This window comes from Hermetia illucens, chromosome 2 (assembly GCF_905115235.1).
Source record: "Hermetia illucens chromosome 2, iHerIll2.2.curated.20191125, whole genome shotgun sequence".
NCBI classification, from domain to species: Eukaryota; Metazoa; Arthropoda; class Insecta; order Diptera; family Stratiomyidae; genus Hermetia; species Hermetia illucens.
In genome coordinates this window covers 24,434,627-24,453,057 of record NC_051850.1, presented here as the reverse complement: position 1 = coordinate 24,453,057, position 18,431 = coordinate 24,434,627, and the positions used below count along the sequence as shown (strand labels likewise).

Here is an 18,431-nt window from a genome sequence, read left to right as displayed (position 1 = left end):
CAAAATATTTTTCAAGAAACTTCGAATCTTTGCCCGCCATCATATCAACAACGAGTATCGTTTGTATTCAGCGTCGAATCCGCCGCTGAATCAGCATTTCACGAGTTCCGGTCACAGACATTCGAGTCTCTTTCTTTCGCATCTGCCTTTTTCGTGAATATGGCACCCAAGAAGCCCACTGACAAGTCCGGTAAGGGAAAATACGTGTTTTAGCCCGAGAAATTGTCTGAATTTGTGCTAGAATAATTCGTAAAGTGATTGTTCTTTGCTGCGGATATTATTTCCTGGAGTGCGTGAAGTGATAATTCACGAAATTCATGGAGAAATTTGAATGTTGTTCTCTAGCTGTCAATGCCAGCCACGCGGTTGAATGTCAAGTAATTTGCTGTTTGGATAGTTTCTTGGCCCTGGGAGCCTTTATGTAGTCCGGAATTTTCTCAATACGTCTTAGTTTAAAAGAGTTTCCGTTCGTCGATTAAGTGGCCGTAAAATAGCTGTAAACAATCACATTGAATTCTAACCTCAACCCTTATGTCCTAGGCAGCCCATGTTTAGACAATTTCAATTCATGTAGTTTGGGGAAAAACGTGCGCTAACTTCTACTTTTCCATTTCAGCGGCGAAGCCGGCGGAGAAAAAAGAAGAGAAGAAACCTGCCGCCTCCACAAGCGGGGCAGGAGCTAAGAAACCAGCGGAGAAAAAACCCGCAGCTAAGCCTGCTGAGAAGAAAGCAGCTGCTCCCTCATCGGCAGCTCCACCAGCAAAGAAAGCCGCGCCAGCTAAGAAGTCTGCCGACAAGAAAGCTGGTGGCGACAAGAAGGCCGGTGACAAGAAACCTGCAGTGAAGAAGACCGCGGCCAAGAAACCCGACGCCAAGAAGGCTACCAAGGCTAAGGTCGGCAAGGATGGCAAGCCTAAGAAGAAGGCAACCGTCAAGGTCGCTAGGACCACAGCACACGCCAAGCTCGCCGCTAAAGCTAAAGCCAAGACTGCTGCCGGCAAACCAAAAGCCCTCAAGGTCCAAAAGGGAACTGCCAAGGCTAAGGCCGTCGCCATCCTAAAGGCCAAGAAGGTTAAGACAAAGGTACGTAGTCGAATGTTGAGTTATTTCGTGTTGGAAGTTTGGTTTGCGTTCGTCTTCGCGTTGTTAGATCAGTGGAGCAGGCCAAAATCGGCATGTGTTCTTTTGGGTTCCAGTAACCCCCCGCGTGTAACGTACACCAAACCCGGCAATCGAACAATGTCTTCGAATGATGATTTTTTAGAAGGAATCTCATTGAAATCCAAATAAAACCATGAAAAGAAATTTCATTACTGATATCGCTCTCCATGAAGCGAAACTCCCCCTGAATGTGCATTTTCTCTAATCTCGTCCGATTCTCCTCTCCGCAGGTTATCAAAGGTCAATTTGGAACCAGGACAAGGAAGATCCGCACCAGCGTCCAGTTCAAGCGGCCAAGGACTCTGAGGTTACCACGTAATCCCAAGTACCCAAGGAAATCAGTCCCCACCAGGAATCGGTAAGCCATGAAGCCGCCCCAGATCTCAACATTCCCCACTAACCCTTTGCCCTCTTCCGCAGCATGGATGCCTACAACATCATCAAGTACCCACTCACGACTGAAGCCGCCATGAAAAAGATCGAAGACAACAACACGCTCGTCTTCTTGACACATTTGCGGGCAAATAAGAATCACATTCGTGCGGCGGTGAGGAAACTGTACGACATCAAAGTAGCCAAGGTTAACATTCTGATCCGGCCTGACGGACAAAAGAAGGCTTACGTGCGGCTGGCGCGGGACTACGATGCGCTGGACATTGCCAACAAAATCGGCATCATATAAAAAGTGGATTTGTTTTCATTTTGTGCGGTTTTGTCGCTTTGCTTTTTGGTGGAGCGGGTGAGCCGTACAAAACGGAGGTGATGTCTTTTTTTTAAAAACTGGATTAAACAATAAAAGTTAAAATCTAAGAGCGTCGGTCTTTTAAATTTATCATAACGAAGAGCAGAAGATTTATTTCCACGAAAGGCTAAATTGCTGAACGATTGATGTCCTTTAAGAGTTTTTTTTGGGTAGGGTTGGCGAATGCGTTTACGCACAGAGTGTTGGGCTCCTGCAACGGTACATCGTTGGACTACCAACTAAACACTAGCTCCCGAACTCTCGCATCTTGCGGGGCGTTCAAATCATAGAATTCCCTCCGCCAACGAAAGGCGGAAGGGAACTATCAGTTCAAGGAGCCCCATGCCATCCGGCTCCTCCACCAGTCGAGCATACTCTTCCTTGCAACGAGAAGAACCCGAGCGTAATGGGCAACACGGCTCCACCTGTCAGCGGTCTTTAGCACCAGGTTTTGCAGGAACTGGGTAAGGAAACACTAAGTCTCATCATGCTTCCGATTCAGCCAAGTTGCTAATGAACAGCGCATCCCATCTGCCTCTAGTTTCATTTTGCCAAGAGAGTTGCCACTCATCTAGGGTGCGTTGCCGTTCTTCACGAGCAACAACCTTCCCTCGTTTGTATATGGATTTACGCTTCATAGCGAGAAGGGCAAAGGGGATCATTCCCGCGACTACCATCACGGCCGGTTCAGAGACAGTGCGGTACGCAGACGCCACCCGCAAAGCTGTCCGTCTCTGTACTTGCGCGAGACGTTTACGATATACCTTCTTGCCAATAGCGTCAGCCCATACTTCTGCGCCGTACAGCGGAAGTCATCAAGAGACGTCGCCTCCTAGACATGGGACCCGCAATATTTACCATCAACCTACTTAACGCCAAAATTCTAGCTGTACCCTCGTTAGCTGTTGCTTTGATTTGCTCAAAAAAGCTCATCTTTGGTTCAAGAGTCAGACCAAGGTTCTTTACCGCTGGTTTTGACTCGTCAAAGGATATGGGACGCAGGATCGGAATTCTCTTTTTTACCAGGATGGCTACTTCGGTTTTTTTTTTTCAGATCAAGGTTAAAATCATGAGCAGTCATCCAATCGCTTACCCGTCGCATCAATATACCAAGTCTACTTTGCGCCTGTTTGACAGTGTGTCCAGCAACCAGCGCCGTGACATCTACATAACCGACCAGGCGCGACTTTTCTGGTATGTCGAGTTTAAGTAGACTATAATAGGAAGCGTTCAAGAGGTCCGGCCCCGTCACCTCCATCCTGCTCTGACCCGCCAGGGTTTCATAGAATAGGGACAGGTTCCTCAGATAGTCCTTCAATATCCGTAAGAGATAGCTCGACACGTGGAAAGTATTGTCTAGTGTTCCTAGAATGTCTTTCTATCATACGGAATTTAAGGCGTTACGAGGAGCATCACCTGTCGAGCTCGGCGGCTATGTGCCTCAGCTGTATCTGCAGGAAGTGAAGTTCCCAGCGAACCCCATTCCAACTTCCACAAGAAAACAGATGTGATCGGCGTCGTCGATATTGTAGAACAACAGTCAGTCGTACCTTCCCAATCTTGTGCAAGTAACCTCCATGCGGGCTTAGAAGCTGGGTAAAGAAATAATCAATCTCACCATGCTTTTGGTTCAACCATGGGCCTGAGTTGCTAATAAGCCGGCCAATCTACGCTCGAATTAAGGCAGACCTAGACCGAATACCGGTTGTTGCGCCGTTGATGATAATGAATCTAAGCTCGAATGCAAAAAAACTTTTAATTTCCGATTATTATATTTTTTGCTTGCTCTTTCCCAACTTAATAAAATTTACCGATTTTTTTAGCTTTATGTAGTGTACATATTCTGTTTAAATGGCATAAAAGAAGAAGTAGTAACACATGTAATTTTAATACAGGAAAAGTAAAGTAAAAACAAACGTAATTAAAAATAAAAATTCTGTAAATTTTATTTAAAAACATAGGAAGACAAAAAATTCATAGACTTTAATATCCAGTGTTTCCTCCTTTTGCTTGAATAACAGCTTGCATCCTTGCCGGCATGCTCCTTATAAGATTGACCACTCTATCACTTATGTAAGGCTGGTATTGAGGGGTGGTCTCCGAAGCACATAGAGATCTGTCTTCGGTTCTAGACAAATTCATACCCACACCATTTCCGATCGTCCTTCGAATTGTACTATAACTACAGCATTGCTCTGTGTGCTGCAGTGAGGAGAAGGTCGATAGCAAGTGAAGCCCATGGTGTTTTACGTAGGCACCTGTCGTGAGACTTAATCCTACGGTCCTCTTAAGACACGGATTGATTTTGTGACCACAATCAGAGCCCCGCTGAGACAAGCAACAACGGTACCAGTCTATACCAAGTGCATGGCTTAGCATTCATACTGGGAGATGCAAGAATTACCTAAATCTCTACCGAACTATGGAGTACGGCACCCGTGTTGATACGCAACACCACGTCGAGGCCCGAAGGTCTCTTCTCGCTTGAGTATAACCACAACCACCATCAAACTCCCACTAGGGGGGCCAACCGCAGCTGAGCTGTCCTCACATACAACAGGAGGACTCACAAGTATGTGAGTCCAGGGGCTTTCCCGGTTCCCATGGTACCAGTCTACCCCTGGTAAGGTTTCGTGACCAAATTGCCACTTCAGATGAGTCCCCGTGCAGACTCGGGTCTGATCGCCCTGATTAGGCCTTTGAAGCATTCGCCTACTGAATCACAGCCGGCAAACCAAAGTGATTACAGCGTCTCCCGGTGCCACCACTATGGAGGTTCTCCTCGGCCACTTGGTTTTGGTTTGGCCGATAGGGTTGCCGCCCCATCTTCCTCGCCGCCACCTCTGAGCACCAAGATCGATAGCAGGAACATTAGAGTGCAGATTGAGTTCAGCCAGCTGACATATATACCTGCAGTAACATGAAGCCGGTGGCTTCGAAATCCACAATGGCCAAACATATGTTAGAGAAAGGGCAGATATATATTAACAATGTGAAGGTGCTTAAGGGGCAGAGAGTGTTAGACGCGTACGAAAGCCTGCGGATTAGTGGAAAATACTGGATTAAATTCCGATTTAGGTAACTGCAACTCCCCCTTATTCAGGTTTCTATAAGGTATTATAATCAATCAATTTACAATTAGAATATCCATTAGTACATAAGTTCCAATTTTGTTCACATCAGCCCATGCACTGAAGAAGGGAACAAGTTATTCCCGAAATATCGATATTTGCTTAATATTTTTTATTGAAGCTCATGGTGTGCTGGGTTTTTTTGCACTCGAGTGTATCTGCCTCCTAAGTATATGTTATCGTTTTTTCTATGAGTCTGTTCCTTTGCACTTATACATAAATAGTTTTACCTTCCACGGTAGTTAGAACCACCCCCAAGCTCCCCGTCTTTATACTTGCACAAGGCAGTTGCAACTCACTGTTTTATCAAGCGCATCAGCCCAAACCTAAGCGCCATAGAACACTGTATTACATTTGTGAAAAGATATTTCCTTGAAATAATAATAATAATCGTTAACGCAACAATTCATATTGGATCAGGGCCTTGAAGTGTGTTCATTCAAGACCGTAACGTACGACAGCCTTGTGCTCTAACCACGGAGCTATCCGGATACTAACCTCCTTTAAACCACACCTAAATTTATGTCACTCCTTGTATACGTGGGATTGCATAGTTCCTACCTGTCCATAAAATTTCACTCAGATCGGTTCAGCCATTTTGGAGAAAAGTGCGTGTGACCGACAGACAGACAGTAAATCCATATGTTTTACACAAAACTTTTAAAAGCTAATCTTCAAGTCGAGCGTCAATCCAAGGTACTTAACTGCTGGTTTTGACTCTTTAATCATCTCGCCAATTGATGCGATAACTACTTCGGTTTTTTTTCAACGTAAGGCTGAAACCGTGAGCGGTCGTCGATCGCTTACCTTCCGCCTCAATATGCCAAGACTGCTTTGTGCAACAGTCAACAACAGTCAGTCTTAGAAATGTTCGAGAGGTCCGGCCCTAGGATGGGTCTCTGTGCTACCTGCTACGTGATCTTCATCTTCCTCTGCACCTCTAGAATGCATCGAGGAGTAGATCTGGCAGATGGTGGAACACTAGCTTATGTACTTTTGCCTTTGTTTATAATGCGGCGAGTCCTCTTTTTGGTCTGCCGTACCCGTTATTTAATTGTTGTGTCAAACGACAAAACTAATCACGCTTTTTCTACAGGTCGGCAGTAGAAAGTGTCCTCCAGTGCATAAAAGCCTCGTAGGCTGCCAGCACCAGGTTTATAGCTGAATTTTCGATAGTGTCAGCTGAAGCACTACCAGCTTCTGAAGTGTCCTTCAGCACAGCTCTGCCAATTCCAATAGCTTCGTTGCACTCCACGCGCAGGGAAATTGCGCGAATGGTGCGCGCCGAGAGATATCGTTAACAACTTTGAAAGTAATGTATTGATAGTCGTTTGCCGGAAAGTCTGCCAGAACTCGCAACCCATTCTTTGACGACACCATTGATTCCGATGCGAAGGTGCCGTCGGGAATGCCTTCTTCACAGCCTGGATGCTGTAATGTTGGCGTGGATCCACTGTTTAAAATTATGAGCCCCATTCTCGCCACCATTACTAGGGTCTGCTTTCCTTTGGAGTCTGGGTTAGCAATGCCTAAACACCAAACCCAGTCAAAGGCATTCGTTCGGCTTTGGGCCCGAATTCGAAATCGGGTTCCGCCCTGAATCCAGCGAGAGTGGTTTGACTAGCTGCGATTCCAACGACGAGGAATTGAACATATGGGTATCCCATGCAAAGTCAATTAATTTTGCTAATGGCTCGACTAAGCAGAACGTGTGAAGGATGAACGAATTCTTCCATTGAAATCTACTCGAAATATTCTCGCCATCTATCCATCATGACTCGTCGAACGGTAAGAATAGTACCGTTCTTGTCATTAACGGGACAGAAGTGTTCGGCATCCTGCGTGCGTTAGTGTCGGCTTTTGACAAGTCGATACAAATCTCTCTCGTCATCCCTACTATAAACATTTTTGTAATAGACTGTTCGGGTAACAGTGATCGCTTTCTTTGCTTCCCCGTTGGCATTCCTATAAATTTGCTAATTGATCCGTATTTTATCGCCAAGAAACTTATGATGGAGGCGTTTTTTTTCTCGGACCTTCATTCATTCCAAAGCCAAGTATCACAGTTGATGAATCACTTACCTGGCTTCGTGATCCCGAGGGTTGCATAGGCCGCTTTGTGAATCATGTTTTTAACTTGGTTCCACAATTCTTCTACATTGATAATGACTGGCAATCGTGTAAGTGAGATTATTTTTTCCTTTTTCTCACGAAATCGCCATAATTTAATGCGCGACAGGCCAGTGCGCTCCTCATATTGTTTTATCAGTGACTTGATTAGCAAGACAGCAAACAACGGCCGATGCTGAGGAGTAATAGTTTCATAGGGAACGACTTTCCAATCAGTGATGGTGGTAAATTTCGGCGTCTTATGAGGATATAGTCGATTTGCGTGTTACTGTTCTCACTATGAAATGTAGGAAGATGAGATAATCGTTTGATGAATCATGTATTCACAAGTACAATGTTATGAGTGCCCACAAAATCGACTATACGCTCACCAAGGTCATTGCGCGCTCCAAATCCTTTTCGCCCATGGCATCTTTTCACCCACATGACGATTAAGGTCATCCGCAATGTTGATATAATAATCAGCAGCCACGTTACAGGTCTTTGTATCGACAAGTTGCAAGGAAGCATCTTTCTTGGAATCAAGCCGACCTAACTGTGATGCGTATGCGGTGAAGAAGTGAATCATGCGATCGGTCAGCTGATGTAATGGTGAGCTTTATCAGTCGGTCATCAAGTCGCTCGACTTCTTTAATGGAATCATGGAAACCCTCAGATATAGCCATGCCGACACCATATTACACATTCAATATGATGTCGGCATGGCCCACCGAAAACTATTAAACCGGGTTTTAACCCCAACCAAAAGATCTTGATATCGCTCTTCAGGCCCTTAGAGAGAAAATTTGGGGCCAAGCTGGAAACTACACGGGTCTGAGGTGAAAATTATGCGGGCCCCCTTATTATTATCGCGAACGCCATTAAGAGCTCGAGATTTTTCTTGTTCTGCCATGTTTCTGACGAATACATAAGGACTGGCAAAATCATTGGAGCACTGATCCTATACTGAGAGGTTTCGAGCGGATCACTTTTTGTGAGCTCAAATAGGTTCTGTTGACTGTTCTGACAGCCAACAAGGGCAAGGGAAACTCACGATTGGGGTAGATGACCGATCCCTGGAAGCAATCAAGCTATAGATTTGGCAACATATTTGTGCACGTGGACAGGAAAAAGCCGAGAAAAGATGCTTTAGAGGAGGCATTGGGTGGAGAGATCCCCGAAGGAATCTTGGAGACCATAGAGGCCGAAAGAACGATCTAGACCTGGATCTTGTAGGGCTCAGGGTGGACAGTAACCTGCATGAAAGCGCCATTCGGAGGAGCAGGATAACACCCCAACAGTGGAGAAGAGCTCCACAAACACTAATGGAATCAATGGCCAGCACAAAGATGTAAGATGCAAGAGGTGCATCTGCAGTGATCGCAAGGGCAACTTCTAGGAACGACTTTGGAATAGTGCTGGCTCAAGAACCTTTGGGATAGTACAATGGGGCTAATAATGGCCTGAGTGTTGGGAGCTACGGCTCTCCCCAGTAAACTAAACTAACAAGAACCCTGGTTGCCCTGGAGCAGATTCGTAGTCTGCAAGGAGGAACTGTGCCGGGAATTTGGGACTCCTCTTCCGAAAAACCGAGAACTTGCATTATTCTTAACGTTATTTAAAAAATATGTCTCTTTCAGAGATCCTGATTGAAGACCTTATGGCTGTCCAAGTTTCACTAGAAACCAGGGGAGAACGCGAGATGCAGTCGTAGCTACGGGCTACTTTTCAGGAGACGACATCCGAATCCCACCGGAGCTTAGTCACTAGACCAATGAAGTTCTGCGAGAAGAAGGCGCTACTACTTCTTCTTGGCTGTGGTGACAACGCCTATAACGAAGCCTGAGGAAGCAGCGACACTAATCGAAGAGGTGAGTGCCTTCTTGAATTTGTTCTTAGCAATAAGTTAAAAATTATATATCAGGGGCGAACTGGAAACAGCGACGACCTCAACAAAGTTGTCATTGATGTATATGAGGCCAGCTCTTGGGCTAGGACACTAAAGTCATTAAGGAATATATCCTGGTGGTACAGGAACCTAGTGAGAATGGGAACAGGGGTCCGAAAACTCTTCAACCGGGTGAAACAAGACAAGACGATATCTTCTGCCTGTCTGAAGGAAGAACATGGGGGGAGGACAGGGTACATCTGCTTCTCAGAACTCATTTCCTGGGGCAATACCCCACGACAGAAGGCGATGTACAAAACGGGGAGAAAGGAGAACTGGAAACTAGCAAAAGACAGGGAATCTTTAGACCACTGAAATCACCTGGAGTAGATGGCATCTTCCCAGCACTACTCCAGACAGGCCTAGAAACCACCTTAGAGATCAGCCCGATTATGGTTTCAGTTTTGAGGCGCGAAACACTCTCCTTCTTCACAATACTTATTTGAATTTTGTCATTTAAAAACATCCGCCATTAGCTCGTCGAACCGTTTCACACTTATTTCTAAACCGATGGCACTGAACTGAAACTTTTTACGCCGACTGCTCTGCGACTTCAATATGGCGAGCTGTCAACTTTGCGAGGAAGTATGTTGCCGCTGGTTGGAATAGTTTGCGTTTCAAGTGATATTCTCGGTTAAAAATACAGTTTCATAAGTTAGAACGTGTGTGGAGAATTCCATAGTCGGTTCCTTTGATTATCCACGTACGATATCAATCAAACTCCGAACCCTGCCACTTGGAATTAGGAGCGGTGACGAAAATATCGATTTGTCAAAGATCACTAATTTCACGCGTGTTATATTCACCTCAAATGTTGACCAAGTGAACGACAGGAAGTCCTAAAAATGTATAATGGTATCGGTTTGCAAACACCCCGCGGCTCGGGCACCAACGGGCATGTACAGCGCAATTGGGCGTTCGTGAGGCCCGGGAAGAAGGATAATGTCGCTTACAAGACTGAGGAGGATATCTCGAAATTGGACGCAGCTCTGAATAGGCAACCGAATCAGGCTATCCTGGATCACGAGCGCAAGCGGAAAATCGAAGTCAAGTGCGCAGAGTTCGAGGAGATCCTCGAGAAACAAGGGTGAGTACTGGTTTTGTGGTTTCGTGATAAGTTAATTTAGGGATAATCACCTTTAAGGAGTGTTTCCATGAATTATTGGGAATTTGGACCTAAAATTTGAGTAAGATGTAAAAAAACCTTTTATTGCTGCAAGTAACAATCTCAAAACGGTTATTGCAGCGCTAAATGGAGTTTGTCCGCAATACTTCTTAGTGAGATCTTATCTAATTTGTTCGCATAAGTAGCTGCGTTTGCAAGAATTTTATTTTTTTCTTAATTTGTATTCAGTTGCAAGCTCCCTCCTACAACTCTGTACGATTAAAAACGTCAACGACTATCAACACAAGATTAGAGTGCAAAGAGCTCATACCGGCGTCTATTTTTGTAAACTTTTGAAGATAAAAGGGTTGTCCTTCAAAGCACCTCTGCGTCAGGGTAATCTTGAGAAATGTTTTTGTTATTCCAACCTAAAGAAGCTAGAATATTTCGTTCCATTAGCTTTCATACAGAGAACAGAATTCATTGCAAACCTAACCCCTTCAGTGGGGAGCAAGTTTCAAATAGGTTCCGCCGTTTTGGTAGGGTAGAATCGAGAGACTCATTTTCATGCGGCTTTTCGGTCGTTCGACTTGAATGTTCAGATTAATCTTGGCGAAAGCGGGAAGTTGATCGGGATAGTCTTCGTTTCGGACGTACTCTGCCCGAACTCCAATTTCACTTGTTGTCGTAAAACATTGTTCGCTGTCAAAAATTGCTTTTCAATGTCATGGCCGCCACGATTCACAATTGCGTGCGTCCGACACGCAAATTTCTGGTTCCACCGCAACACTCCACTCCCAGCTGAAACTCAAGTGGCTTTCATCGAGGAACCAGACGCACGGCTCCCTCAAGTCGGCTGTCGCAAGTCAAGACGGACGCGTCGTGCGTCTTTCGCCCTGCTCGCGTTTTCTTACTGAACGAAGGGCTTTAGTCGAGCCAAGGAGACCCGTTTGATCGTGCCCCCGACGGTGTGGTTGCAATGAGATCCGCTTCGCTCGAGGACTTCGAAGGGGCCTTCATAGGGAGACTGCAGCGGCTTCCGAGAAGCGTCTGTCCTAATTAGGAGATGCGTACAGGATTCGAGATCCCTGAGCACATCAGCCACGGTTTTCGAGTGGTTGGCGGGTGGGGGCGGCTTCAACTTTGGCGTTGCGTCCTTAAGCAGACGCAACAGACCGGACGCGTTGAGTCCCGACCTGATGTCCGAATCAGGGTCGCTGCGGGGTCTCGGGTTCCCCACGTATACAAGCTACACGGGACTTGCAGCAAATTATTCGCGATTGGCTGTTCGGAGACCAAGAAGAACTCTGAGAAAAGGGAGGACTCAAACTGCATTTTCCGGTCGGTGATTATAATTGCCGGTGCACATAACTGTGGATTCAATTCTCGACAGAGGGCCTCTGCACAAGATTGTGCTCTAATGTCTTTCAAAGGTATTGCCTCAGGCCACCGCGTGAACCTATCGATGATTATGAGGCAACACCCGAATGATGTCGAGGTGGATTGTGTGGAAACGCTTGGTGGAACGAGGGAGCACTGCTACTTCCCATTACCCTAGGGAATAGGAGGATCAGACGATCATCCTAAGTGGCCGAGAACGACCTAGAGGGAAGAGCTATCCCAGAAACCTAAAAAGTTGGTGAAATTGACCGTGAAGTTCCGCTCGCAAAGACTGAAGCTCCTTCAAAGTGCTCGGTTGACACGTTCTTGCACGCCTCTGTGCTAGCCAGGCTCACGTGGGTCCGCACTGGATTGAAAAATAGACCACAAAACAAAGAAATTCGCGACGGCCTAACGATAACAACAAGAACGCGAGCTAAAATTGTAAAATAAAAAAAAAAACCGCTCGACCGCGCGCATGGAGCCGTAAGTCTCCGGACCCGAGTGCCACGATCGAGAGGGAAGATCCACGACGAATCACAGTCCCGATCATAATTTCTTCTTCCTCAGACAGTTGTTGAACCGTGGCCCCTGAGGTTCCCTCCCTTCCTTGACATCCTCAGGCCATTATTTAAAGTATGTCCCGAGAAAGGTTTTGGGTGGCACCTCGAACAGCCGTGAAAGCAAGACTCTGGGGAACGATCTCCCAATTTCACTTGAGCCAAGAATGCTAAGCATCGCGGGAAGATGAATTGTTCTTTTTGAAATGTTTCCAAAAGTTCTGTTGGATGAATTATTATGAATTCGTGAACCTGGTCCACTCTTTGATTCGAACAAGGAAAATTTGAAAATCAGGAGTTCGCCTGGTTCTTGTCGTGCTGTGTGTTTGCCAAAAGCCGATAAAAATGTATCAAAAAGTTTCGAAAGAAGGAATTATTTAATTGCGAGGTTCGCGGCGAGTAGGTGCTGTACTTCCGTTAAGCGGGATTAAGCAGTTTAGGAGAAGAAGCTCAGCGGCTGTCAGATTTGATTCACTTTTTGGTGAAGAGCAGCACCTACGACAATATCTGAGGCATCGACGAATACGGCTAAGGGTGCATCTCGCTGAGGGAATGCCAGAAGTGTAGGATCCATTAGCTGTTGCTTGGTGCTCTCAAACGCCTGGTCAGCTTCTGGGAACCACACAATCAGACAGGAGTTTCGGTTTTCGGCCCAGACAAAAAGGCGTTAAGGATCTGTTCATGGTGGGCGGCCTTAGGCAAGAAGCGACAATGAAATTTTAACATGCCCAAGAACCTTCTGAGATCCTTAATATTATACAATACCAAGTTCACTAGCAATGTCCCTTAGCTTCTATGACAATTTTTCGAGAACCATTTCTTTCACTTTTTTTACGCTGGGTCAATTCTCTACCACTATACGGCCATTGTTATAGTTTTTATACAACTCGTATGCCCGAGTTTTCGACAGAGCAGACTCTCCTAAGGCCTTTTGCAACATGCTAAATTCGTTATTAGAGAAATTCGAGCATATGTCGGGAAGCTGTAAAAAAACAATTTAGAATAAACATGTGGATTCTGTTCGTTTCGATAGTTCCTTAAGTCCTTGTTAAGTCTATTTTCATTCAATTAATTCATTTTTCCTAATTACCCTGTAATGTTTGTACTTCACAGATACGATGAGGAAAGCATCAAGACGAAAATCGATTCTTACAGGGCGAAGCTAATGGGACAGGGCAAAGCAGATCTTCCTAAGGATGAATTTGGACGTGTCGCGTAAGTACAATTTGTTTGTATAAAACTTGTTGACGAGGCATTTCAGAAGATTTCGCACAACGAAAAATCTTTTGATAAATTTGTCCAGAATAATCAAGAGTCAAAAATATATTTACTGTTGACATAAGTAACCTTGACTCCTGTGGGCCATATAATTGATATCTTGAAGGTGAGGAGGCTATGACGCGAAGGAGTTTGGTTAGGGTCCACGTATTTGGTTGCTTTTCTTGAATTTTTTTTATTCCAATTAATAAATTTAGCGAATAAATATACATATATACATAAAAGTTGTGATCACTTATCCTGTGGGCAGAAACTCCTAGTTTGTTAGCCAAACAGAAAGGTGCTATTAGCACTGATGTGGTTTTCCCTTCAGCTGTGTTAGCGGTTCTGTATTACACAGAAATCATGCTCCAGTTCGTGTATCATTGTCATCATCGGTCATCAGATTTGCTATAAATTACTTCGGATGTGTGTGAATGATAAAGCAGAGTTCCACACATGAATACGCATTTATTGAATTTTTTATTTACCTAAAATCTGTCGATGAAATAACACGCCGATCTTAAGGAGTTCTTCAAAGACTTGACATATTAATCATAGTCATTATTACAGAGTTGAATCAATGAAGTTAACCTAGAATATCTAGGTCGGAAGAAAACTATTGAAAAAGTCCCGTCATGGTAGCTCCCATGATTGTGGTGCTATCAGATCAAACCTATGGTCGAGTACAAATTGAATCTCGTGTGACATTGCATTGTCGGCCACCTATATGGAAAGTGGTGTAGGTAGCTGCAAACACCGGTGTGATGTTCACAATGTGAGTAGATTCCCCTTTTCTACCGAGTGAAGCTAACTTTTAGTTCAAGCCGTTCTCGCCTTTCTTGGTGTAGGTAAATATCTGAGGGTAATTAGCACCGCCACAATGCTCCTAGTGCAAGGAAATGACAATGGATGAATCTGTGGTGCTGTTATTGTTCAACTGATGGTGGTCTAGCAATCAGTAAATTTAACCCATTTGCCGAATTTCGTTGGATTCGTCGCTGGAGGTTTTTCTGAACGGGAGTTTGATTGATTTTCGGGGCGGAGCGGACATTTTCGCGATAATTTCCTTGCGTTCCCGTCGATGTAGTTGGCCATCGCGTAAGAAGTTTTGAGTCTATCAATGTTATTAGTAGGCACGCCGGTCATTGTGGCGGGAGCACTGTCTAATAAACTGTAGCGGCGCTATTTGAGGATTCATTTTGCAACATTCTTTGTTGAACCGGTTTGTGAGATATTGATGCAGCCATTCGCACTTTTTGGTCACGTAATTGGTGCGGAGTTAGTATTATAGTTGCTGCTGCTGTTGGCTTTGATTGTCTGCCTTTGGACGTCTCTTTTTATATAGTCCTGAAAGTGAGGGTGTTGTTATGTCTGACGTTTTTTCCGCAATGCTTGGCACAAGTGTGGCTAAGTCGGCTGCAACATGTAGTTGCTGGCCACCCATTTACATACCGTGGTGGCAGCACTACTATATATATGGTTGCCATTTACACTTTGGTGGGGTAGCCCGTTAATGACACCTACGCGAGATCGTTCGCGATTACCTGAAATGCGCTTCAGCTCCTCCTACGATTTCTTTAGACGCCTGCACTCCTTTACTGTTCTGCACCAAGCCCTTTTGGTAAGACCCACTCGTCGGCTTTCTTGGGAGGGTAGATTCCACTGCATTGCGGAGCCAGCCAGTCGACGCCTTCGATATTCTGCTTATTAATACAGATAGAGAGGTGATAACCTGTCAGACTGAGAATCTTGGTTTGATAGGTGTTTATCGTCAGTCCAATTCTAGTTGCCTCTCTTTGTGAATACAAAGTCATTTTGGTCAAGAGCTCCATGACCGGCTGAGAGAGCAAACATATCATCAGCGTCGTGTCATGTCATGGTCCATTGAACTCCTCCACGTCCATCAGACAAGGCAGAATAAAGAATGTGATTGATAACAAGAAGAAATAATAATGCCAATGACAAGATAAAAACTTGGACCTCAAAATCCTCCGAGATTTTACCTCCGTGCAGCACGTGACATCTTGCACCATTATATGTCGCTCTGATAATAGCTATTAGTTCCTCTGAAATGCTCCTCCTACGTAGAAAACGCCAGATACACTCCCTGTTCACGTTATCGAACGCTTTCTCAAAATCCATAAAGAGCAACTGAAGCGAAGATCTAAATTCCGCACATTGCTCTAAGATGACCCGTAGGGTGTTGTTGCGGTCAATGCAGAAAGATCCGGAAATCAGCCTGCTCTCTGTCGATCAAACTTTCGAGACGTTCTTTGATGCGTTTCAGGATTATTTTAACTATTATCTTTGTAATGGCGGGAACACACAGATATCCCTCCAATCGTTACATTTAAAAAGGGATGCTCTTCTATGGAATCTTCCCAATCATTCTTTTCTTCCATTCTTTGGGAAAGCTCTTGGATTCTCTAGATTTCATATGGGTGGAAGTAGCCGATCTGCAGTAACTGAAGTAGCAGCGGTAAATAATTCTGCGGAGAGACCTTCGAGCCCAGCGGCTTTACTCCGTTTGAATACATTGATGGCCGAACTGATTTCTCTTCTGCTCGGAGGAACAGTCCGCGTCCGCATGTTACGGTGACTAGCCATTTCAGCTACACGAGGAGGAATTTCATCGGATGTGAGACGGTTAAGAACCGACGGCTGGAGTTTCGGCGTTAAGTAGGCTAATGGCAAATATTGGGGGTCCTATGTCTAGCAGGCGACGTCTCCTGATGAGTTCGACGCAGTCTGTCCTGCTCTATGGCGCAGAGGTATGGGCTGATGCTCTTGGCAAGGAGCTATATCGTAAGCGTCTCACGCAAGTACAGAGACGGGGAGCTTTGTGGGTGGCGTCTACACTGTCTCTGAATTGACTGTGTTGGTAATGGCGGAAGTGATCTCCATTGACCTCCTTGTTAAGAAGCGTCAAGCCATATACAAGCGCAAGGGAGGTAGTTGCTCGTGAAGAACGGCAACACACTCTAGATGAGTGGGAACTCTCTTTGCAAAGTGAAACTAGGGCCGATGGACTGCGCGGCTCATCGGCAACTTAGGTCCGTGGCTGAATCGAAAGCATGGTGAGACTGACTATTTCCTTACCCAGTTCTTAAGTGGGCATGGGGGTTTTCAGTGTTACCTGCACAATATTAGAAAGGCACGATCTGCGGATTGTGTGTTTTGTAATCGAGTTGTGGATGACGCCCATCACGCTGTTTTTTCGTGTGGAAGTGTGATGGGATTCGTCAGTAGCTCTATTTAAATACAGAGGATCTCTCTCCAGACAACATTGTCTGGGAGTGTTGCTCATTATGTTCGAGTCCCTCTCGTTGCTAAGATTAAGAAGATAAACCTCGACCCATGGAGAAGCCGGATGGCAGGGGGTTCCTTGAACTGACAGTTCTCTTCCTCCTCTCCCCTCCCGTTGGTGAAAGGAATTCCCTGATTTGAAGGCTCCGCAAGGCGGGAGAGTTCAGGGACTAGCCCGAAATTATATGACAAACGGTTCCAGGCTAGCTCTCTGACGATGGGGAGGTGTTTAGTTGGTAGTCCGACGACATAAGGAACGAAGAGTCCAACACTCTGTGCGTAACTCCATTCACCTACCCTAGCCCAAAAAAATGTTTCGGCGAGAAGTTAAATGTTTGGTATGGGCCTTGGTGCAATGCACGCAGTTTTGTATAATGGATCTAACAATGGTTGGTGATGGCTATGAGTGTTCTGAACTCACATGCATGTGTTGCAGATGAATTTCGCTTATGATGAGCTTTGTGTAGGGATGATCATGTGGGATCAAAATGTGATGCTTAGCATCGTAAGGGATATTAGCAGCTTGTAGGCGTCCTCCTACGCGATTTTGCTTGACTTTTCGACGCATTTCGGTTTTACGAGATTTTCTAGATCTTCGTGGAACATCTTTCGTTGCATATGCTTTAGGATGAATGTTGATGCCTTATGTAGCTCTTAGGTAGTGAGCCATGGCTGCGACATTTTCGATTGTGTTTTTCTGCCGATGTTTGCGAAATGCAGTATATAAGCCACTTATCGTTGAAGCAGCGAGAAAGAATTACGGGGATTGATACTATCCAACAGATTGTTCTGATATGTACTTTTGGCGACCGCCATTACTATTATGCCGATTGAAAAATTGGAGACCAAATCTTTTCTGTACCATAGAGCCACTTTGTCTATAAAACCACATGGAATTTTTAGAGAACTTGCGTGGAGTCGTATCACGCGATATGATATCTGCAGAGTTGTCCTCCGGTGAAACGTGCCTCCATTGTGCCGGTGCGGTCAATCTCTGTGTGGCCGCGATTTTGTTGGCGATAAATCTCTTGTATGATGCTGACGTTGACGAGTTTATCCTAAGGAGCTTTTCTAACTCCGCGAAAAGAGTAGATTCGAATTTCATTCCCTGGTCCGTGATGATGAAGGCTGGATCACCAAAGCGCGGAATCCATTTTCAACAGAGGTTCTCGGCACATGATTGCGCCATAATGTCAGACATGGGTATTGCTTCAGACCACCACGTAAACCTGTCGATGATTGTGAGACAATATTTAAATCCGTGCGAATCTCGCAAAGGGCCGATGATGTCGAGATGGATGGTGTGAAAGGGCTTCGTTGTTCGAGGGAACACACCTACTGCATTATCTGGCCCAAGAATTTACGTCCTTGTTCATGGACGGCCAGAAATATTTTTTGGTGACTAACCGGTTCGTTGTCCTGATGCCTGGGTGCGCAAGATCGTGAAAGTCTGTGCAGCGGCGCACAAGCCAAAAGTCATCCTAGTGAATTAGAAGAGTCCGAAAGGTGTGCAAATAGCCGTCTTAGAAATGTCTTCCGGAACTACAGGGATTTGGTGGTACGTCTTGGCTAGATCCAAAGTCGTAAAAACGCGGTAATTCGTAAGCGACTGCTCGAAATCATGGATGAGTGGTATGGGATATCGGTCTGGAACTGTCTGAGCATTCAGACGTCTATAATCTCCGCATTGTCTCCATTCGCCGTTTCGCTTAGGGACCATATGAAGCGA

The 18,431-nt window shown here is 45.3% G+C and overlaps 2 protein-coding genes across 3 annotated transcripts in view; both read left to right on the top strand.

The window, feature by feature from the left end:
- The first annotated feature begins 33 nt into the window (after nucleotides 1-33).
- LOC119649183 (60S ribosomal protein L23a) lies at nucleotides 34-1,971 on the top strand. The gene is made up of 4 exons (XM_038051209.1): nucleotides 34-190; nucleotides 617-1,083; nucleotides 1,392-1,519; nucleotides 1,582-1,971. Exons 1-4 carry the CDS (start codon nucleotides 160-162, stop codon nucleotides 1,841-1,843), a joined length of 888 nt encoding a protein of 295 aa, XP_037907137.1. The 5' UTR covers nucleotides 34-159; the 3' UTR covers nucleotides 1,844-1,971.
- Nucleotides 1,972-9,644: 7,673 nt separating this feature from the next.
- LOC119650358 (serine/arginine repetitive matrix protein 2) overlaps nucleotides 9,645-18,431 on the top strand; it is a 41,708-nt gene continuing 32,921 nt past the window's right edge. For both annotated transcript variants that reach the window (XM_038053043.1, XM_038053045.1), the window contains exons 1-2: nucleotides 9,645-10,178; nucleotides 13,250-13,351. In XM_038053043.1, coding sequence (XP_037908971.1) covers nucleotides 9,937-10,178; nucleotides 13,250-13,351 — 344 coding nt within the window. In that variant the 5' untranslated portion in view covers nucleotides 9,645-9,936. The remainder of the gene's footprint in view (nucleotides 10,179-13,249; nucleotides 13,352-18,431) is intronic.

What these genes read in the sequence shown, in the direction of transcription:
- LOC119649183 (XM_038051209.1), top strand. Translation starts at nt 160, where the DNA reads ATGGCACCCAAGAAGCCCACTGACAAGTCCG. An exon ending in GAAGCCCACTGACAAGTCCG is followed by an intron (nt 191 to 616) that starts GTAAGGGAAAAT and finishes TTTCCATTTCAG; the next exon opens with CGGCGAAGCCGGCGGAGAAA. An exon ending in CCAAGAAGGTTAAGACAAAG is followed by an intron (nt 1,084 to 1,391) that starts GTACGTAGTCGA and finishes TCCTCTCCGCAG; the next exon opens with GTTATCAAAGGTCAATTTGG.